At 54.5% G+C, this 22,020-nt stretch overlaps 2 protein-coding genes across 2 annotated transcripts; one reads left to right on the forward strand and one right to left on the reverse strand.

Annotated features, from left to right (window-relative positions):
- The first annotated feature begins 5,932 nt into the window (after positions 1–5,932).
- On the forward strand, positions 5,933–8,749 carry Ltc4s (leukotriene C4 synthase). The gene is made up of 5 exons (XM_005350154.2): positions 5,933–6,230; positions 7,156–7,255; positions 7,332–7,402; positions 7,489–7,570; positions 7,840–8,749. Exons 1-5 carry the CDS (start codon positions 6,173–6,175, stop codon positions 7,979–7,981), a joined length of 453 nt encoding a protein of 150 aa, XP_005350211.1. The 5' UTR covers positions 5,933–6,172; the 3' UTR covers positions 7,982–8,749.
- A 57-nt stretch (positions 8,750–8,806) lies between these two features.
- Mgat4b (alpha-1,3-mannosyl-glycoprotein 4-beta-N-acetylglucosaminyltransferase B) lies at positions 8,807–19,151 on the reverse strand. The gene is made up of 15 exons (XM_005350155.3): positions 18,725–19,151; positions 13,548–13,733; positions 13,312–13,452; positions 13,089–13,222; positions 12,627–12,673; positions 12,250–12,363; positions 12,010–12,085; positions 11,761–11,875; positions 11,347–11,477; positions 11,043–11,150; positions 10,770–10,963; positions 10,307–10,385; positions 10,140–10,227; positions 9,949–10,061; positions 8,807–9,858 (listed from the first exon to the last, which is right to left on the reverse strand). Exons 1-15 carry the CDS (start codon positions 18,819–18,821, stop codon positions 9,835–9,837), a joined length of 1,647 nt encoding a protein of 548 aa, XP_005350212.1. The 5' UTR covers positions 18,822–19,151; the 3' UTR covers positions 8,807–9,834.
- Positions 19,152–22,020: the final 2,869 nt, after the last annotated feature.

The raw sequence follows: 22,020 nt of genomic DNA on the forward strand, positions 1-22,020 counted from the left end.
TGAGTTCAAGGCCAGCCTGGTCTACAAAGGGAGTTCCAGGACAGGCTCCAAAGCTACAGAGAAACCCTGTCTCGAAAAAACAAAAACAAAAACAAAAAACAATGAGGACCCTAAGAGAGACATACGTCAATCTAATCTACATGGGAAGTAGAAAAAGACAAGATCTCCTAAGCAAATTGGGAGCATGGGGACCTTGGGAGAGGGTTGAAGGGGAGGCGAGAGGTAGGGAGAGGAGCAGAGAAAAAAATGTAGAGCTCAATAAAAATCAATAAAATTTAAAAATAATAATTATATACCATGACCAGATAGCAATGATAGCAAGAAAGGAAAGTTTGTTTAACATTAAAAACAAACAAACAAACAGCTGGATGTGTTGGTACAGGCCTTTAATCCCAGCACTCTGGAGGCAGAGGCAGACAGATCTCTGAGTTCAAGATCAGCTGTGTCTTCACATGGGTTCCAGGACAGCCAGGGCTACACAGAGAAACTTTGTTGGTAATATTATTTTAAGGTGTGTTACTTTTGTTTATGCTGCATTTGTTTAACTCTGTGAAGTTGTGATACTTAGCTTGTGTAGAATGGCCAGTATCGAGGCAGGAGAAAGGACAGGTGGGGCTGGAAGGCAGAGAGAATATATAGTAGGAGAAATCTGGGGTTCGGAGAAGTAGCCTGAGAAGGAGGTCAACCACACAGCTACACAGCAATCCATGGAGTAAGATTTAAAGAAGTAAGACGAGAACAGGAAAAGCCCAGAGACAAAAAGTAGATGGGGTAATTTAAGTTAAGAAAATCATGCAAGAGCCAGGAGGTAGTAGTACACACCTTTAATCCCAGCACTCGGGAGGCAGAGGCAGGCGGATCTCTGTGAGTTCGAGGCCAGCCTGGTCTACAAGAGCTAGTTCCAGGACAGGCGCCAAGAAACAAATCAAGGCTGGATATTTATAAATAAGACTAAGACTCTGGCCAGGCGGTGGTATTGCATGCCTTTAATCCCAGCACTCAGGGAGGCAGAGGCAGGTGATCTGTGAGGGTTTATAGCCATCCTAGATACATAGTGAGTTCCAAGACAGCTGGAGATACATGGAGAAACCCTGTCTCGCAAAAATAAAAAATAAAAACCAAACAACAACAAAAGACCCCGTGTGTGATTCATTTGTGAGTGGCAGATTCCCCAAAAAAGTTTAATGTCATACTGCTACCAAACCCTGTACCACAAACGAAACAAAACAAAACAAAACCAATGTGTGCAACCAAACATGGTAGCAAATGCCTGTGAGCCCAGCATTTGGGAGGTAGAAGCAGGAAGGTCAGGAGTTGAAGTAATACTCAGTTGGTTACATTGGGAGTTTGGGGCCAGCCTGGGATGCATTAGTATATGAAACTTTGCCTCACACCACTCCGTCCTGAAATTATTGAATGCACTCAATATCCAGCATTGATTACAAAGACACTAGACAGTATCAAGAGCATGAAAAACAAAGACCAGGTGTGGGGGCACACACATGTAGTCCCGGCACTGGAGAGGCAGGCAGAGCTCTCTGCGTTCCAGGCCAGTCCCATCTACAAAGAGAGACTCTGTCCCCACAAAAAAACAAATCCAGATGGAGGATTTGTATCTCACTTAGGATGTATAGACACATTTCAGCGAAATACGATGGGCTAGAAAAAGGACACTCTGAGGCAATTGTGGAACTTTGAATATGGTCTATATTATGACCACGTGTCCCCTCCAAGGTCATGCAGGGGTCTGGTTCTCAGAGCCCTGTGTTCACGGTGTCAGCGAGTAAAATGCTAACCAGGTTACTGTATCTAGTGGCGAGGCCTAGGGACATGATTAGGTTAGATCTGCTCCTGAGAGATTGAACCCTCGAAGCTTCATAAAGAAAGGGAAGGTAGTGTGACCACACAGAGAAGCACATGGACGCTGAACATACAGATACACACACACTCATGCTGCAGTGAGACACAGCGCCCCCTGCAGCTCCCAGCCCCCAGCAGTCTATATTTTGGAACTATGTGGACTATTTGGACTCTGTGTCTGTAACAAAAGCCCTTTTCTCTATAAAATAAGTTGCCTCTAGTAATGAAAACAAACAATGTACAGATTAGTGAATAGGCTCACATCAGTACTAATAACTGGGGTCGGTAACTATATTGTCATTTTTTAAAAGCTTGGCATCGGGCTGAAGAGATGGCTCAGAGGTTAAGAGCATTGCCTGCTCTTCCAAAGGTCCTGAGTTCAATTCCCAGCAACCACATGGTGGCTCACAACCATCTGTAATGAGGTGTGGTGTCTTCTTCTGGCCTGCAGACATACATGCAGACAGATTATTGTATATATAATAAATAAATAAATAAATATTTTTTTAAAAAAAAGCTTGGCATCTGGGGAAGAAGGCCCGAATAAAAAGAATACATTCTTTTTGGGGGGAAGAAGTTTGGTTTTTTGGAGACAGAGTTTCTTTGTATAATAGTCTTGGCTGTTCTAGAACTCTCTTTGTAGACCAGGCTAGCCTCGAACTCACTGAGATCTGCCTGCCTCTGCCTCCCGAGTGCTAGATTAAGGGAGTGTGCCACCACACCTTCCTTGGTCTTTTAAAATGGTCATGGGCCTTTTGGTGAATATCAATAATCCCAGCTGAGGGGAAGAGCACAGATCAAGGTCCTGCCTGAGCCAGAGTGAGTTTAAGGCCAACCTCGGAAACTTAGTGATCCTGCCGAAAAAGTAAGGTAAAAAAATGGCCTGGGGACATAGCTGAATGGTGAAACACCTACTGAAGATGATGTGTAAAACACCTACTGAAGATGTGCAAAGCCCTAAGTCCAACCTCCAGTGTTGCACACACACCAACACTGTAGCCACCCAATGCTCTCAGCCCCAGGGAATCACAGAATGATTTTTGCACTGTCTATAGTATCATTTGCCTTTTCTGGCCGCTTCATGCTTATAGAATCAAACGACACGTGGCTTTGTGTGTCTGACAGAACTCAGCATCTTTTGAGGCCTTGGCACTCTTTGTGGGAAAGCTGATGAAACACGAGTGGAAGCTATAAGCTGGCCTGGTGGCCTTCTGTCCGTGCTACTGTGTTGGCTTGCAGGCTTGTGTTCTGGGTACACAACACAGTATTTTAATATTGGAGGAAGCTGGTGAAAGGCATGTGGGAATTCCTCCCTGCAGTCTACAATAGAAGCATGCCTCTTATGTAGCCCAGGCTGGCCTGAGACTCTCCATCCTCTTGCCCCAGCCTCCCAAGGGCAGAGATCATGGGCATATACGCACCTTTCACGTCCAGCCTAGAGTCGAGTGTCTGACTGTGCACAGCTGCTAGGTCCAGTGCAGAAACAATGGTTCCTTTCCATCCTTGTGGTCTGCTGGCCTTCCCATCTGTCAGAGGTCACTCATGAACTCAGTCTCCAGAAGATTTTGCAGGGCCATGTAGGGGCTGAGTCAGGAAGGGTATATCTTTCAGGGTTCAGGGAGGATGATGTTGGTGCCTGCTGGACTGGCTCTTTGTTGTAGTAAGGCCACTTCTTTGTCCCAGCTGCCCAGAACCAAAATAACCACACAGAAACTGTATTAATTAAATCATTGCTTGGCCCATTAGCTCTAACTTCTTATTGGCTAACTCTTACATCATAATTTAACCCATTTCTAGTAATCTGTATCACCACATGGCTGTGGCTTATCGGCAAGATTCCTACTGACGTCTGTCTCTAGCAGGGCTACATGGCTTCTCTCTGACTCCACCTCTTTTCTCCCAGCATTTAGTTTAGTTTTCCCCACCTAGTTCTATTCTACCCTATCACAGGCTCAAGTCTTTATTAACCAATGGTGTTCACAACATACAGCTCTTTGGTTAGAGGGTAGGCAGGCCCAGTAGAGCCCTCAGAAATTAGGCAAAGTCAGAGCGCAGGATAGGAGTAAAGGAGATCAGGAGAGAGTCAGGGATTGATGTGGGATTTCCTTCTGTGTGCTGTGGTTACTGTTAATGAACAAAGAACTGCTTTGAGCCTATGGCAGGGAAGAACAGAACGAGGGGGGGGGGAAGCTAGGCTGTATGCTGGGAGGAAATAGGGCGGAGTCAGAGAGAAGCCATGGAGCTGCTGGAGACAGATGCTGGGAACTTTACCCGGTAAGCCACAGCGACATGGCAATACACAGATTAATGGAGATGGGTTAAATTAAGATGTAAGAGTTAGCCAATAAGAAGCTAGAACTAATGGGCCAAGCAGTGGTTTAATTAATACAGTATCTGTGTGATTATTTCGGGTCTAAACTAGCTGGGCCGGAACCAACAAGCAGCCTCCCTCCTCCAAGAGACTGAGACCCTTGTCTCTGCCCTGAACATCTGCTCACAGACTTCCTGAGGAGTTGCTGATGTCAGGCCTTTATTTCCTGTTGCCAGGCCAGAGAGAATGGATAGGCAGATATGTGAGCCTTGGAGGAAATGCCAGCTTGGCAGAGCTGAGCCTGAAGTAGCACAAACACAGACTGGCTTGAAGCCTGTACCGATGAGCACCCACACCCACAAGCACAGACACACGGATACGTTTGCTTGTGGATGGACATGCACACAGGCACCTCATTCACATGGGCATACAGGAGAACTGCCTGCCAGCGCCATGCCAATGCCTGGGTTCCAAACTTCAGGATATCCAGTTGGCATTGGGAGTGGAGACAGAGGAGGCTGCCATCAGGGCAGCTTCAGGGAGGGAGGGGTTAAAAGGTAAGACAGCACATAAGGATACAGCCCATCTTGCCATGGGATGCTTGTGTCCTGCCCATTCCTCTATCACTGAGCACGGGCTATTGTTAGTACACCTTGGTGAAAAGCGGGGACCAGCATAAAACCCAGCTCCGCCCTGAGAAGCCTGCAGAGCCCCAGCTTGGACTCATTGGATTTCCTGGGCACAATGATGAACAAAGTGACAGGGCTTCTGGGAGGGCCCACAGGGACAAGGTCTCAGGCTGGCCCTTGGGCTTAAGGAGAGCAAGGAAGGAGGCTGGCTCTGTGGCAAAGGTACAGCTCCCAAGGATGCCCCTGATGTCTGAAGACTCCCATTGATATGACCAAGCCGGTTGCAGGAGCTTATGCAGGAGGTGTAGATTTGGTACTGAGGCAATTAATTCCTTAGCATCCACCCTCTCCTGTCCTACGCTGGTCTGTTCCTTTCACCTGCGGCTCCAGACCAATCTGGACTTTGCCACTGCTGACCATATTTGCCTCAAACCAACTTCATCAGAAAAGAGAAGTGACTGTTTTGCCTCGCACACATCACAGGGGGTGGCCCCAGGGCCCCAAGGGCTCACCAACATGAATCCTCAGCTTCCATCAGCTGAGCTTCCTTTTCCAAACTGCTAATGAAGTTTCCAGAACGGGGTCTCGCTTTCTCCCATCAGCCCTGGCACACGTGTCTACATCAGAAGTCTGGCAGCGGAGGAATTGTCAGCTCTGTCTGCTGTGAGAAGGATGGGGCTAAGCCTTGAGCCGGGTGGAATGCTGGACAAACACACTGGCCCAGAGACTAATGTTCCCTCCAAGCCCGAGTGAGGATAGAAGCTGTTATTCATGAGCCTGTGGGGTTCTGAGGGTGGTGGGCCTCAGGGTGCCGAGAAGGAGCAAGAATGGCGTAGGTGGCCGAGGACACTTGGACAGCAGTATGAAGCCAAAGAGAGTTGGTAAGAATGTGTCAGCACTATGTGTTACAGAGTAGCCCTGGATAGAGGTGCAGGTACAGGTTATACAGGTTAAATAATTGTAGGTGTGGGAGAGGTCAGGGCTGGGAGCCGACCTTGAACCCAGGAGTAAGGGCAGGTCTGAAAGGTCACTGGGAAACTACCGAGATACAGGGCATGGAGGACATGATGTCTGGAAGCATCCAAGGCTAGGGTGGGCCTGGGTGAGCAGCTTGAGCACCTCTATCGCAGGACTAAACCCAGAAGGGTCAAGAACAATGGAGGGAAGTGGCCGAGCTGTCACAGGCCTGGTTTCTACCTTCCCAGCCTGGCCAGGCTTCCTGCCTCTGTGGATACAATCAGGCCCCCACCCCTCCCCGCCTCTACTGAGAAGGGGTGGGGTGGGTACTGAGGTTCTTCCTCTCCTGGGCCAGTTCTAAGCAGCACACTGGCTGATAAGAACCTTCCAGCTGACTCTGCCGGTGACTGGCACCATGAAGGACGACGTGGCTCTTCTGGCTACTGTCACCCTCTTGGGAGTTCTGTTGCAAGGTGCGCTGGTTCCTGTCGGGGAGGCGGGTGCAATCTGCTGTCTGTCCTTCAGGTCCTTGGGTTAGGGAATGGGGGTACTTCCAGCCCATGCTCCAAACTCTTCTAGAGCTCCTGGAGTCTTGGTGTCAAAGGGCCTGAGTCCTAGCTAAGGGGCGAGGAAGAAGCCCCAAAGGAATGTCTGCAGGGGAGCCGTGGGGAATGACATGGGTCAGGGTCTGCAGGAGTGCACAGCCAAGGAACCAGATGAAGGATGGCATAGATTGCCGAGGGGCCACTGAGGAAAGCGTGTCAGGCACCTGCCTTGTGGTGGGGGCTGGTGTCTGCTTGGAAGTATGATGCATAGCCGGATAGCTATGGGCTTAGATGGGGTGAGCCCTTGGGACAGGTACCTGGAGCACGTATCTGCCATGGTAGAGCTGGGCTCCTGATGTCTAAACAGAAACTGAGACAAGAGTTTCTGCCATTGTTTGGTGGCACTGAGACCCAAGCTTCAGTAAGCCTGGCCTGAGGCAGGGTCCCTTCTGGCTGGCTCTGTAGAAGGGAAACAAGGGTCTCTTAGTGACAGGACGTAAACTTCCTGTTCCTGGTGCCAATTCTGTCCTGGGACACTGGCTTCTCAGGAACTAAAAGACTGGGGGTCCAGACCTGCAGAACGGGAGGTGGGCATTTGCCTGTGCTTTGCAAGTCAAATAGTTCAGAAGTAGTCTCCTGTTGCCCCGCCCACCTACAGGTGTTACTGCTGCATGCACCACGCCAGTCAATCCTCAGGCCAGGCCGACTGGGCCTCTCCAGTGAACACAGCTGATGGGGCAGGTCGGAGGAGGGAGTTAGAAGGAGTCGCTTAGCGAGAGGCAGGGGGAAGAAGGCTAAGGGACAGGGTCTACCCTAGGCGCCACACCTGACTCCTACGTCCCCACGGCCGTAGCCTACTTCTCCCTGCAGGTGATCTCTGCGCGCAGGGCTTTCCACGTGTCGCCGCCACTCACTTCTGGACCTCCCGAGTTCGAGCGCGTCTTCCGAGCCCAGTGAGTGTGGCGGATCCGGGCGGGTTCGGGTGTCAGCCTAGTCCGGCCGCGCGCTCACCCACCCCGTCCCACGCAGGGTGAACTGCAGCGAGTACTTCCCGCTGTTCCTCGCCACGCTCTGGGTCGCCGGCATCTTTTTCCACGAAGGTGCGGGACGGCGCGGGGGTGCGCTCGGGGGGTGGTCCCCGGGTGGCGGGCGCGCGTGTTCACCGCGCTTGCCTGGCCTTTCGCAGGCGCCGCAGCCCTGTGCGGACTGTTCTACCTGTTTGCGCGCCTCCGCTACTTCCAGGGATACGCGCGCTCGGCGCAGCTCAGGTAACTCAGGCCGGACTTCCGGGAAAGCACGGCAGGGAAGGGTCGCTCCCGGACGCGGCTCTGCGGGTGGGAGGCGGTGAGCGGCGGCTGGGGACCCAGAGAAAGAAAGCCTTCGGGGACCGCAGGTGGGCCGACCTAGCCCGAGGAAGCGGTTCTAGCCCGGTGGGAGGGGTCTGAGCCTGAGGGGCGGGGCCGTCTGCCACGACGGGGGTGGAGTCTAAGTCTGTGGGGCGGGGCCTTGCCAAACTCCCGCTGAGATCCGCCCGCAGGCTGGCTCCTCTGTACGCGAGCGCGCGCGCGCTCTGGCTGCTGGTGGCGATGGCCGCGCTGGGTTTGCTGGTCCACTTCCTCCCCGGCACGCTACAGGCAGCGCTCTTCAGAAGACTTCAGGCCCTCCTGCAGATGGCTTGAGGCGAAGGACCTCCGAGTCAGCGCTACCGGAGAAGAGCTTAGAGCAAAACGCAGGGGTGCCCGCTTCCGAATCTCAGTTTCTAATTAAAGCTCCCACGACTGTCCCGCCTACGTTCTCTGGGTCGCAGAAGGTTGCTTACCAAGGGCCCCATCCCCCGACGTAGCCAGGCTTTGGGAGGCGGCATAGGCTTGCTTGGATTGGAGCTTCTCTCACTATATACGCTCCTCCAGACAGCACCTTGCCTGCTCCATTACCTCTGCCTTGACATTTATTTCCAGAGATAGCCACCCTTCACCCTCCTTTCTGTGCTTCCTCTCAGGCTGAACCTCAGCTGCTGGGATCTTGTGTGCCTTGTTGTCCTCCACTCCCAGCCCCGACCTCACAACTAGAATCAGTTGGTCTTTCCCCAAGTGAGAACTGGGGAACAGCCCTAGATCTCCAACATCAGATGAGTGTAGGTGTTCACGGTCCCTGAGGAGGCCCACATAGCAGTGAGCTTGACCAGGAATGTAGTCAGCGATACGTTCTCTGAAGTGGACCTCAGGGTGCTTGAGGAGGGCCGGACTTGAGGAAGGTTGCTGACAAAACATCTCTAAATGACTTTCTTATCCTAGCTGGCCAGGGAAAATGCTTCTCAAACAGGCCCGACATCGTGTGCAAAGGCCCTGAGGTGGGTGGAGATGGCCCATTTATTTTAGAGAAGACTATAGTCTCTAAATGAGCCAGATGCTGTAGTTCCTGGTTATAATTCCAGTACTTAGGAAGCTGTGGCATAAACTGAAGGCCAGCCTGGGCTACCGTGAGTTCCAGGGCAGCCTCACTGTCTCAGTTTCTCTGTACCCCCAACTCCTGGCCCTGCCACACACACATACCAGGGTTCTACTACATGAGACCAAGGGAAGAGGAGCAGGGAGAAGGACACTGAGCACCACCATGAAAGGGGGTGGGGGAACAGGAAAGAAGTTGGCCAACACCTTCCCTACTGGGCTCAGGTCTTTACAATAGTTGGGGTGGGTGCGGTGATGCCACCCCAAGATGACAAAAGAATGCTTTGGAAGCGGATTCCTATAGAATAGGTAGGTACAACTTTGGGTCCATGAAAGCCCCAGTTACTGACTCAGTGGCCAAAACCTTCCTGCTAAGTGGGAATGAGATCATGCTGAGGTATGCCAACAGCGCACTGGGACACCTGACATGGTAAAAAGGGGGTTTGGGACTCAGTCTCTGGCACAACAGAGATCAAAGTCACCTTCACTAAGTAGTCAGCCTGAACTGGAGGAGAATCTCCCAGCGGGAGGCCATGGGGGATAGGCCAAATACAGAGGCAGACAGGCAAGTGCCTGGCCAGAACAAGCACCTATGAGGCATACACTTCATTAATCCTTTATTACAAGTCACGCTCTTATAGAAGTATATGCGAACTTACGTGAAAAAATCAAATGTATCCAAGAATAAAAAACACAGCACATAAAGTAGTGTATGCATTCCAGTGTTCGCGCCGCAAACAGCGGGCGCCCAAGAAAAAGCTCTTCTAAAAGGGCCTGGCTCAAGCCGACTGGCCAGGGGCAAACGGTTCAGTTCGGTTCTTTTTGGGCGGCAGCAGGCCGGCCCTCAGGCACAGTGTGGGGGCCGCCTGTCTCCTCTTGCGGCCCGGCGCAGCACCAGCTTCTGGGGCCTCCGGGCCAGCGGTGAACCCCAGGCCAGCCCGAGCCGCCTGCCAGGCACAACCCTTTGGGTGGGGTGGATATGCCTGGTTCTTTGGGGCAGCGGCGGCGGCAGCAGCAGCAGCAACACCACCCTTGGAACCGTGGGCTTCAGAGCCGGCCATGGAGCACCCTTGGAAACCTTCCATTTAGTCGGCCTTTTTCAGAAAAATCTGTAAGAGTCAGGCTCAGGATGAGCAGGTGTCACAGGGCTTCTTATGGTCTAGCAGGCTGGTCCCATCCCAGCACCCAGCCGATCTCACCTCACTCAAGATGACCCACACCGGGGAGTCAGTCTGGATGGAGAGGCGCAGTGCTTCCAGGGGCCCAAAGGCAGGATCCACTTCCCCCTCGGCCACACCCTTGTAGAAGGAGCCTGTGGAAGGGCAATACCTAGAAGTAAAAACAAAGCCACACCCAAAAGCCCATCCCACACAGGCCCTGCCTTACTCACCAATTTGGAGGTAACCATCAGGGCTCCTAGGGTACCGGAGAGTGGCTGAGCGGCCCTCCTGAAGGGCCTCCTTCTCTGACTGTGGGTTCTGAGGACAAAGCCGCAGGGCTGGAGTGGCTGGCCAGGAGGAGGCAGCCCCAGTCCTCACCCATACCCACCACACTCACGTCAAAGGGCAACACCTCCACGGAAGTGTTGAAGAGTTTATCTTCTGGGTGCTCAATGTTTCCACTACGGAAGAAGAACCTGCAGGCGCCAAGCAGGCCAGTGAGCCATGAGGTACTGCCCAGGCACACTGCCCAGGTCCAGCAGAGAGGCCATGCCTAGGCTAGATCAGATGGGCCTCCAGGTGCTGGGGGATACTGGGCACCATTTTGGACAGTACATGGGCTGTGCCAAGCAGCCAGGGCCTTACCCTGAGGCTGTGGTGATGGTTGTCACCGAGTACCTAAAGATAGCTCTGCTTGCCTTAGTCCTCACAAGGTAGTTAATACTACTATAGGGAGTGCTTTTCAGTAAGGAAACAGGTATGGTGGGGTTAGATGGTGATGGGGGCAGATAATTCCCAGAAATACATGCTGAGGCCTCTAGCTCGTGTTCAGCCTGTCCCCTTCCCCAGCGAGCACTGACCGCTCAAGGCGCAGTGGCTGGAAGAAGCGGAAGCGGATAAAGTCTCCTGCAGCAGGTGTGAAGGCCCAGAAGAAATCCTCTCGCAGGTAGGCCTTCTCCAGGGTAAAATGCTGGTACGTCTTGAGGCTTGTGCTCACCTCCGCTGGGGGGTTCACATGCTCCTTCCGTAGAGCATGCTTTCCAAAATCTTTATCCTAGAGAAGAGCAGCAGGCAACAGTGGCATCCTCAGCCCGGCCTCTGCAGGGCTCTATCAAACTCTGTGGCATACCCACCTTCAGTTTCTGGATCTTGCCCGCCAGAGAGGAGTGAGTGCCCACATGCTGGAAGAGGGACGGCTTGAAGCGGATCCGGAGGTTGGCCTTCTGCCGGTCACAATGTTTCTGTGAACAGAGAGTGACACCTTAGGGTTTAGCTCAGCCCAGACTCCAAGGATAGGGCCTTTCTTTAGGATAACCAGGGGATTTCCTCAGCCAGCAGTGTTCTCTCCTTGCCAAAGAGGCACAGCCAGGAACACAGTGTGAGCTGGCAGCTGATGGCCCGCCTCCTTGGTGCTGGTTCCAAGCATCTCCTGCTCACCGCATCTTTCTCAGGGTTGCAGACTTTGACCCACAGGATGTGGTCCAGAAGCCAGTCGATGGGCTTGTCTCGGTAGAACATAAGGATGAATTCCACAATCAGGCTCAGATCCAATGATTTGAACATCTTCCCTGAGGGCAGGAATCATGGAACAGGGTTGAGTGGAAACACTGCTAAACCCTACTTCTTCCTCGTGGGGGCCAATGTGGAGCATCTCACAGCAAACCTGTGGGCAAACTTCGGGCAGGTGTGGGTTCAAGAAGACAGGGCAGGGCTGAGGACTCTGGGACATCCTCACACAGAGGGCGCTTCCAGCAAGGCTCTCTAGCGAGGTACTGGGGCTGTGAGACGGAGGGGCATAGGTGGGATGAAGGGCTATCACCTGTCTAACGGAACCGGCACGGGATGGCCTACCAATGAAGCCCAGCTGGGAGAACTCCAGGATCATCCAGTCCTCAGAGGGCTGCTGGAGGGCAAAGTTCCTCATAGTGCTCAAGTAGTTGGGCTTGGCTACAATGTCGTCCTCCAGCTGCACAGGGAGGAACAGTAGGGGGCTGGGAACAGGGCAGAAGTGGGGTCCCTCCCCCAAGTGTGACCATGTGCAGAGTAGGCAAGGGCAAAGTCAATCAGGGTTCAGGGTGGGCAGAAGAGCTTCCAGCTGACCTGCACATAGTAGATGCCTTTGGACTGTGCATACATCATGAGGAAGCAGTAATCGAGGTTCTGTTTGGTCCTCCACCTGGGGGCCAGGGGGAGGGGCTTCAGAAGCAGAGACAACTCCACCTCCAGGGGACTGACACAGAGAAGCCCCTGAGGCAGGTAGGCCCCACCCTGCCCACCAGGGTCCTCCAGGGAGACATGGTCTGGCACCAACATACAGCTGGCGACTCTGAGCATAAGTACCTGACTCTCTCCTTGGGGTCCCCAAAGGACTCTCGAAGGCGGGAGAAGTCAGGGTAGAAGTGAGGGGAAGGGGAGATGACTTCCAGGAGCCCAGAATGTATCTCTGTGGGGAACCTAGGTGGGAGAAAGTTCAGTAGGCAAAAGAAGGTTGGGAGCTCTCCAGACTGCCCTGCCCAGAAAGCTCACTGAGCAAACGCCCCTCTCCTCCACTATCCTCCTGAGGCACTGGGGCTCCAGAAAGGCTGGGACCCTCACACACTTTCCCTCTTTTAACAGAGAAGGGAAGCCCCTCCCCCCAACAGGCAGGTCTCCTCTTAGGGGAGGCAGGCATCTGGCTGCCCTCCCTCCAGCAACCTTTCCTGGTTGCTGGTACTCACAAGGCCTTGATGTTCTCTGTCACTGCCGAGGTGTACTGTGGGTCGGTCTGTGGGAAGACCAAGTACGCTTAGCTTAGCTACTACCCAAAATGGTCTGGAAGAGGGAGGGGCAGGAGTGTGGGCTTCAGATGTCCCCATATATAGGGGTGAGTGACTTCCTGTCCTGAGTGCCCAGAGAGATGAGGGGCTGAGCCTGGCTGTGATCACAGTTACAAGAAAACAGCCTTGTCAGGAGTGTGGGGTGAGGGGAACCAGATAACCAGTGTCTCCACAAGGGGGTGCAAAGATTCATCTTTGTAACTTTGTCTTGATCCATTTGGGAAAGAAACTAAGACTGCAATTCTGTTGGTGTCCCTGTCCCCCTTGCTCCCATGCCGTTCTCTTTGTATTTCTCTTTTTCGGTGGATCGTTACTGTGTCTTCCCCTCCATGTTCTTGTATCCCCAGGCCCTGGGCCACTCGCCTCGGCGATCAGCACCACGATGACTGAGTCTTCCTTCTCCTGTGGGCTCAGCTCCGAGATGAGCGAGTGCAGTGTGTCAGTCAGGTACGAGTGCACCTCGCGCCTCACGCTTGGAATGCCCATCACCACGGACACTGCAGGGGCGCGGAGGGGTGACACTGGGCAGGGCTCCGGGTGACAGCCTTTCTGCCCGCCTCTCGCCCCTCCCGGGTCACGCCCATACCTCCCGTGCGGCCCTGGCCCACCCGCACTGCGGGTTGCAGACTGCTCTCCTTGGCCAGCAGGTGTGGCAGATGGTGGAAGACAGTGGGCAGATGAAGCACGTGCCTGTTCGAGACGTTCCACGGCTTCAGTCGCGGATCCTCTGGGTGGTTGGGAAAGGGACAGGTCAGATTTTGCTGGGCCTGAAAACAGCCCAGCTCTGCAGACCTCCATGTATCCCATCCCGCTGGAGCTCACCAGTTAGGCGTCCCCAAGTACGATTGCCCTCTCCGTCCCGCAGAGCCTGCCTCTCAGACACTGCCCTCTTGATCTCGTCCAGCACCAGGTTTAGCTCCTTAGAGCGCTTCAGGCTCTCCTGCTCAGCCGCGTGCAAACGGTCTCGCAGTGCCAGAAACTCCCGCTGGTAAATGTCCACCACGTCACCTGGTGAGGAGCACGGGGGTGACACACACAGGCTAACATTAGGGAACAGTCGCCTGCAGACCCAGCCCCACAGCATGCCTGTCTGTGCAACAGCGCACCTGTAAAGGTATGCCTGCCACACCCCAACTAGGGGATACACACCAGTTCATGTGAAGTTACTGATGTTCAGCCTGGGGTTGAAAAGCCCCAGCAAGAGGATCCTCCCCAGCCTTTAACATACCCAAGGTGGGAAGGGGTATGATCACCTTCCAGGCCTGGGGCAGTCCTAAGCACAGGCTGGAACCGCCTCAGACTGAACCCTCTCCACCTGTGGGGTCCCAAAGTCCCCTCTTGCTTTTGAAGACTGTGCCCCTTGCTGGGAGTCAGACACCCGGAGTCCCAATTCAGGGCACAAGGACACAGCTCTTCCTCAAGAAGCTCCTAAACCCCAGCCTTCTGCCTCTCTCCTGCCCTCCCTTCAAGGTTGCAATGACAGACAACCCCATCTTTAAGGCTCTATGGCTATAGCCAGCCTCCCCAGACTCTTGCCCTAAGTCTGAGTCAGGCTGGTCAGAGTACCTGTGACTGTGTGCTCCTGCAGGGTGTATGGGGTATGTATGTGGTGTGCAGGGGGTGAGGTGGGGGGGTGGGGTTGGGCTGCTCTTTGCTCATGGTTGTCACTAATTGCTCACTCACTGGGTTCTTTCTACCTCACACCCACTCAGCAGAGCCCAGTCCACCTCCATGCTCACATCAACAGATGAAGTTGACTAACGAGCCCAGGGATTGCTCAACCAGTCCACAGCCAGAGCCCCAAGCACAAGTGAACTGTGCTAGGCTTGGATCACCTAGAAGGTCCCTGCCACCCCAAGGAGAACTGCCAGACCCTCAGCTCTGCTCCAGAGCTAACAGCAGCAGGGCCCAGATAGGAGGAGTAATTTGGACCCTGAGGGGAGCTGCCTGAGGGTGGAGGAGAGTCTCCAGGGTGAGAAGCACCTGGGCCTCGCTGGTCTGTGGGGGGGGGGGGGTGCAACAGTAAGAGGGATATACAGCATCTCCCTGGCTAGGGGCCAGCAGCAGCCTGCCAGGCTGGGTAGTCAGGCCTTTGTCTGGTTAGCTTCTGTCCTCTTGCTTTGCTACCATGTACACCTCCCTCTGCTTTGTCAGATGTCTGGCTTCTGCACAAGCTGTTTCTTCTGCCTGGATCCCACATCATCTGCCCCTAGCCTTTAAGGCCTTTTCTCTGAGTCTAGGAAGCCTTTCCAAATCCCACCCCATCCCCAGGCATCAAATCCTTGGTGGGCAAACAGCACCAGAAGGCGGGATGAGTGACCGCGGAGGGAAGGTGAGGCTCAAGGCAAGTGGAGTCACTTCAGAACACTTCCTCCTCAGAGCAACCAGGGCAGGTCAAAGGGCAGGAGTGCCGAGGAAAAGGAAGAGAGTTGGAGACAGAAAAGTCAAGTGGATTCTGTTGAGGCATCCCTTACCTGAGGAGCCCTCCCCCCATCCCAATATTATACCCTGTCTTACCCAGGGCTAATGTCCCAGGCCACACCCAGGCTTAGGAACAGCCCGAAGGGGAAGGAAGAGGGGATCGAGTTACAGGATCTGTGAGACTCAGAGCTGGGCTTAGGGGCCAGGTTACCCTGGAAACCTGACCCTTGAACACTGAGATCCCACCCCCAACCTTACTCTCCCAGCACTGGGCTATACCAACAGGACACAGGGTGGAGGGATAGAGGTACCCAGGCCGTCAGAGCCAGCCAGGGAGGTAGTTCACAGTGGCCTAGACAGACAGGTGCCTCCCTCGTTCTGGATGGGAAGCCCCTGCCTTCCCCTCACAGTGGAGTTAAAGGGCAGCCTGTATCACTGGCAGTATCCCAAGCAACACTGAGGGGGGCCGTGGAGGAGACAGAGGAAATAGCACAGATCTCAGACCTGCTCTGCTCTGGAAGTAAGCCAAGATCTGCCTGCATTAGACTGCCTCAGGTAGGTCATGGTGGGTAGCACTTCCCTGAACCATCCTGACCATCCAAGCCTGGAAACCGCTGGCTCCCTATCCTGGCCTCCATTCCTAAGGCCAGTGCTTCAACTGTTTACCAGCAAGTAACGGCCCCTTGGGTTCCTGGGCCTGGCTGCCGTCCATGTTCCGACGCTGCTGTCACTTCTCTGAACTCCGCAGGACCTCTCCCTGAGAGGCCCACCATATTCTTCCGGCCCGGTTCTGTCTGCTGTTGCTCACTCTAAGAGTCCAGTGATCTTATTCCCAGGTCTACTGACTGGAGGTCCCCTCTGCCCTTGCATCCTTCAAATCCAGAAACTCAAGCTGTGTGACTGCCTCCCTATGGGTTATTCTTTTTTTTTTTTTTTTTTTGGTTTTTTGAGACAGGGTTTCTCTGTGGCTTTGGAGCCTGTCCTGGAACTAGCTCTGTAGACCAGGCTGGTCTTGAACTCACAGAGATCCGCCTGCCTCTGCCTCCCTAGGGATTAAAGGCATGCGCCACCACCGCCCGGCTCCTATGGGTTATTCTTAAAGTGGGGGACTTCACTAGACCATCCTGGCAACCCACACCTGTGGTGAGCTGGGTCGTGAGGTAGGTGAGTGATAAGGGCCTGGGGACTCTTTGGTCTCTCTGGGTGTGTGAAGCAGGTCAGGATAGGGCTTCTTGGGAAGCAGAGGGCCTTCCATCCACAGTTTCCTATCCCAGGGAAATGGGATGGAGCTGGCCCGGGGGTGGACTGCAACACTGGCCATACTGTAATAGACGATTCTGGCTACGGGGCCTGTAATACTCTGCAAGCAGGATTTTAAACATACCCCGAGGCTCACAAACCGCAATATTCCACCTGGTTCCCTCCTGGCAGAGGAAACAGATTTCAGAACCAAGCTGGGGTACAGACTTTGCACATTGTACTTAGAGAAGGGGAAATAAGCGCAGGACCATAGGGCAGTAAGGTCTAGCCAAAGGTCTGCTATGAACAGCAAGAAGGCAGGATGCAGAGGTGGGGAGCGGCAGGTGCTCGCTCTGTCTCCAGGTCTTGCAGCCTCCTAGGACTCTAGGAGAGGAATGGTCCATCATTGTTATCTAGTCCAGTGAGAGCGTAAGCCCGGACACTGAGGAGGGCTGGGTGGTTGTCTCTCCTCAGGTGCAAGTTCAGCAGCTGCTTGGCTGAGGCTATAGCTTGATCCCTAAATGTCTGGCTGCTTCAATGGATATAGCCAAGGCTGCATTTGAACCTGGATCCTGAACCCTAGGTGCATCTGGCCAAGTCTGAGTCCTTCCCATTCTTAGCCCAGGCTTCTAGGGTGACCCCTGTTCCTGCTGTCTCTTTCCTCTCTGGCTTCCCGCCTACATCCTCCTTTCCCATTCTTCTTCCTTTCTCTTAAGTACTAGGTCCTCTCCTGAGCCCTATAGCCACTGCAAACTGGGAACCAGCTCCAATCTAGCGGCTGACTGACTAAGAGTGGCTTCACTATGAGCTTCCTACAGAGTTGTCGGCATGGAAGAATGAGAAGGGTTCACAGCCCGGATTCCTGATGTCCAGACCCCTGGCCTTGCTGGACACCCTTGCAAACAGTATAGCCCCCGGACAGGGCTGGCCAGCCACCACCCTCTCCTCTCCGTGGCACAGGTTCCTGGGCCTATTGTCCCTCAGGAATAAGAACTCTGCGTCTGAGCCCCACCCTTCCCTAGCTCTCTTGCTCCCCAGGCCCTCAGAGTGCCAGTCTCCTGGTTACTCCCTCAGGAGGTGTCCTGACATCAGTTGGGCCACACGACTGTTGTAGGAAGCACACAGGAGCCACTGCCTAACGGAGGGTGAGAGACAAGGGCTAATGGCCTGCCCACAAGCAGACAACCTGGCCGCAGTTCTTCAGACATGGCTTTACTACAGCCTCCATGGCCACTCTCCCAAGGGCTCAGAGTGTCCTGGGTGACACGCCCTACCTACAGAGAACTCTGCCTCAGCCAAACCCATTCCTGATAGCTCATCCCATCCCACAGCCTTTGCCCTGACCACACACACACTCTCTCTGTCAGGCTTTAGGAAATCTCTTCAGAGTTCCAGGCTTGTGTTTCTCTTAAGGCCAGTCCAGGCCTCCACCAAAACAAGACAAATCCCAGAGAAGGCTGAGCTGCACTGGGCTGACCCGGCAGGAGCCTGGTGGTGGGAGGTGGACTTTCCCCTTGCTTCTTTCCCCAGGCTCATTTAACATAACCTGGGGGGACAGAAAGCCAGCCTGAGGGGGGAGAGGGCTAGCTTGTTGCAGCCTGATGTGACAGGAAGACCAGAGGCAGGCAGGAAGGAAGCAGCTTTTGGATGGGCAACTCAACCTAGCTCAGAGGAACTCCGGACAGTGTTAGGGCCTGCGCCCCTCTACTCCCAAGAGGGCTGGCCAGGCCCAGAGGCCATAGTGTGGATTGGCTAGCCTGACCAAGATTCAAAGGTGTATCAGGGAGCTGAGGTGGGCCAAGAAAACCACACCAATGGTCACATCAGGGTTCCTGAGCTAGTTGATCAGGACGCCCTCCAGGAGTCCTGGGGCCCTGAGCCAGGAAGAAGACTGTAGGCCCCCCGGAGAGCAGCACTCACAGGGACAGGGCAGCAGCCGAGCGCAGCAGTGAATGGGGCAGGAGGATGGATGCCTTAACTGTTCTTCTCACCTGTCTCAACAACACTGTGTCTGCTCTCGTCTGTGCCAGCAGCGCGTTCTCTGGGTCCCCCCCTGATTACAACTACCTCCGTGACCTTGTGCCTCTGCCCCTCGGTGGGAACTCCAAAGGTCCTTAACTTGCCAGTGGGAGCGCCCGCCCCTGGCATGGCAGAGAGGCCAGTCCAGAGCGCCACACGGAGAGACCGGGAACTGGTCACCGCTGGCTCGCCCGCCCTCCTCGGCCCGGCCGACCCGGGGAATTTTGTTACGCCAGCAGCAAACAAGTGGGGCGACGATGGGAGGGGCTCAGGTGCACCCGGCGCGGGCCTGCGCGGGCGGCGACGGGGTGGGGGCTCACCTTTCTGGCCGCTGAGCGCCGCGTACCAGGAGAGCGAGAGGAAGGCGCACAGGCAGAAGAGCAGCAGCGTCAGGAAGGTGCCATTGCGGAGCCTCATCTCCCCCGGTGCGCGGCGGGCGCCGGCGGGGCCGAGGCCGCATGGCCCGGGGAACCGGGGCCGGGGCGCGGGGGCCGGGAGGCGGCGGGGGCCCCGGCCCCGGAGTGCGGGGGAGCTGCGGACCCGGGAGAGGCGGCTACGGTCTGGGCGGGAATAGGGACGGGCGGGAACCGGACGGGCTGCTCCTCCGCGGTGCGCGGCGCTAGCGGCCTCGGTCGGAGGCTGGGTCGGGACCGGGCAGGGTTGGGCAAGGCGGCAAGAGCCGCGGCCCGGCTGGATCCGGGACCGCCGCCGAGTCGACGGCGAAGGGCGGGGCGACCGGGATTTAAAGGGGCCGCATCACCCGCTGCCGCTGGGAGCACCACGAGGGGGCGGGGTGGGAGGCCAGCGCCCGGGATCTCGGTGGGCCCGGCTCGGGGCCACGGCTTGCGCGTGGAATAGCGCGCCCCGAGGGAGAGGTGGTCTAGTCTCAGGGAAGTCGAGGCTACGGTGGTGATGAATGAAGGTCAGCTCCTGTGCAGCAGGGACAGACCACGGAGGGGCCAGCCCCACAAGTCGGCTTCCAGGAAGATCTCTTGGACCTTCAAGCCCTCCTCCCAATCGAGAGGGTTTAGGCTTGGGAGGGGACCCGAGAGACCCGGCTGAGGTTCTCTCTAGATAACCGGCACGGCCAGGAGTGCCCGCTGCCCTCTCCTGCGCCCACCAGTACCGCCTTCCCAAGACATTCTCTGCTGCGCCTCGGACGGTATGCTGTGGACGGGGGAGGCGCTCCTACTCTATGGAACAAGGACAATGGGCCGCTCTCAGGAGTAACAGAGTCGTTGTTTGTAGGTGTGGAGCACCCTCCGGAGCCCAGCTGGCTAGCTTCCCGGTGCCAGCGTGCCGTGGGCGAGAGTCGGGCTCAACCTGCAGTTTAGAGGGGCACCAGGTCCGCGGGGTGACTCCGGGCTCTGGCTCCAATTTGTACAGCGACCGCCTCCTCTTTTATTGCTGGTCTGGTCTTGCACTTTCATACAGGGACTCATTACAGACTTCCCCCCAGGCCTCTGCTGAACCGGGAACTGGACACATAGTGAAAGGACTTTGTTTGGGCCAGGAGGGCAGCTTCTGGGCATGCATTTTGGTAGCGCCATGTCTACTTCCCTGCTTGGACCTCACCGCCATTCAAAATGGAACCAAATGCTACTTTGTAAAATGGAGCTACGCAGGACCCGCGTGATGACTGCTACTAACTCGAGTTCCATTCCTCGGGAAACGCATGGTGGAAGAAGTAAAACAACTCCTGCGATTTGTTCTCCGATCTTCGCATGCTAGCTGTGGTCACACACACACACACATGTGCATTTGTGTGTATGTCCAGGATGGCCCTGCTGGGGATGGTGTCCCCTCCGGGTGTGTGATCAAGAGGCCAGCCAGGACTGCACAGTAAAATCTTGGGGCGGTGGGAGGGGTGTCAGGTGACCCACAGAAGGCAAGGCACAGCTAGAAAGCCACCGATTTACAGTTTGGAGTGCCTTCGAGCAGGTTACAGCCTTATTTCCACACTTAATCTTGTTGGAGCCCTCTGAAGGGAGTGCTTACTGCTTACTCTTATTCTTCCAGAGGACCCAAGTTAGGTTCTCAGCAGCCATATCAGGTGACTCACAATTCCCTGTAACCCCAGCTCTATGGGGATCAGACACCTCCAAGCTCCGAGCTCGACAGGTATATGCACAAACACTAGAGCACACACACAAACACACACAAATAAACCTAAAAATCAAGCAACTAAAGCGTATCAGTTGGAACGGTAGCCAAGTGGTGAAGCACTCACTGCCGACATGAACTAAACGAAAAAGTGTATTTATGTTTTAAAGTGTGATGATCTGAGGAAAACGCTACAGTTATTAAACCAGGGGATGGGAAGGAGATGGGCTGTCGGTGACCACGTTTGAGTTCCTCCTCCATCCCATGATGACCTTGGAGTAGGGGAGCAGGAATGAGGAGAAGCCCGCGAAGCTCCCTGATAAGTGGGGAGCTGGGGGTCTCTGTAGAAAAGGGCCCTGGTGTCAGGCAGAGCCACTGTCTGGGGCTAGACCTCACAGCAGCGGGTCTACCTGCAGGCTTCTCCCTTTAAAACGGGGCACCGGCTGCCTGGCCCATGCCCTACTTTCCACCGGCTTGTGCCTTTGTAGTAATTAATTAATCTGGGCCTGCTTGCCGCCCAAAGCCCCTCCAGACATTTCCTGGCTCATCATGTTGCCTTGCAGCTGGTGATGGTGACACACGCCTTTACCTGAGGTTCAGTTTCAGGTCCTAGGGACTCACTCAGGAAGATGGAGCCACAATGGGCCCAGAAAAACCCTGCTTTGCTTTTCAAACCCCAGCTGTGAGTGTTTCTCCCTTTGTTATTCTCACTTTTCACACAGTGAAGATACAGTCATCCCCCCTCTTCCTTTTTCAGATTTGGGGTCTCACTGTGTAACTCTGGCTGGCCTGTAACTTGCTGTTCAGACCGGGGCTGGGATTAAAAACCTGTATGACTCCCAGCTGTTAGGATCACAGCTCTTAGCCACTGTTCTGGGACAACCTTTGGAGGTTGTCTAGGAGTCCAGCCCTGGGCGAGGTCCAAGAACTGAGCGAGAGGAATAAAATCCACGCATATTTTCACTAGCCTTTAAGTGAAATTTGATGCGTCCTTCGTTATGAATGGGAGCAGCATCCTGTAGATTTCCCAGTCTAAATGACTTTCACAACAGAAATCACGGGGAATTTTATCTACTTCAACTAGAGGTGTGGCAGGCACTTCAAAAGAACAGATACACTCATGGTAGTAACTTCATACTTCTGATACTAGTCCTGACTCTAGATCTTAAAAGTTAAAAAGAATCAGTGCATCTTTAATCCCAGCGCTCGGGAGGCAGAGGCAGGTGGATCTCTGTGAGTTCAAGGTCAGCCTTGTCTATTGAGAGAGTTACAGGACAGCCTGAGCTGTTACACAGGAAAATCCTGTCTCAAAAAACAAACAGAAGAAGAAGAATCATTGGTGTGTGTGTGTATAAATATGTATAAATGTATATATAAATATATGTGTGTAGCCGGGCGGTGGTGGCGCACGCCTTTAATCCCAGCACTCTGGAGGCAGAGGCAGGCGGATCTCTGGGAGTTCGAGACCAGCCTGGTCTACAGAGCTAGTTCCAGGACAGGCTCCAAAAGCCAC

The sequence above is a fragment of the Microtus ochrogaster genome, chromosome 7, assembly GCF_000317375.1.
Source record: "Microtus ochrogaster isolate Prairie Vole_2 chromosome 7, MicOch1.0, whole genome shotgun sequence".
NCBI lineage: Eukaryota > Metazoa > Chordata > Mammalia > Rodentia > Cricetidae > Microtus > Microtus ochrogaster.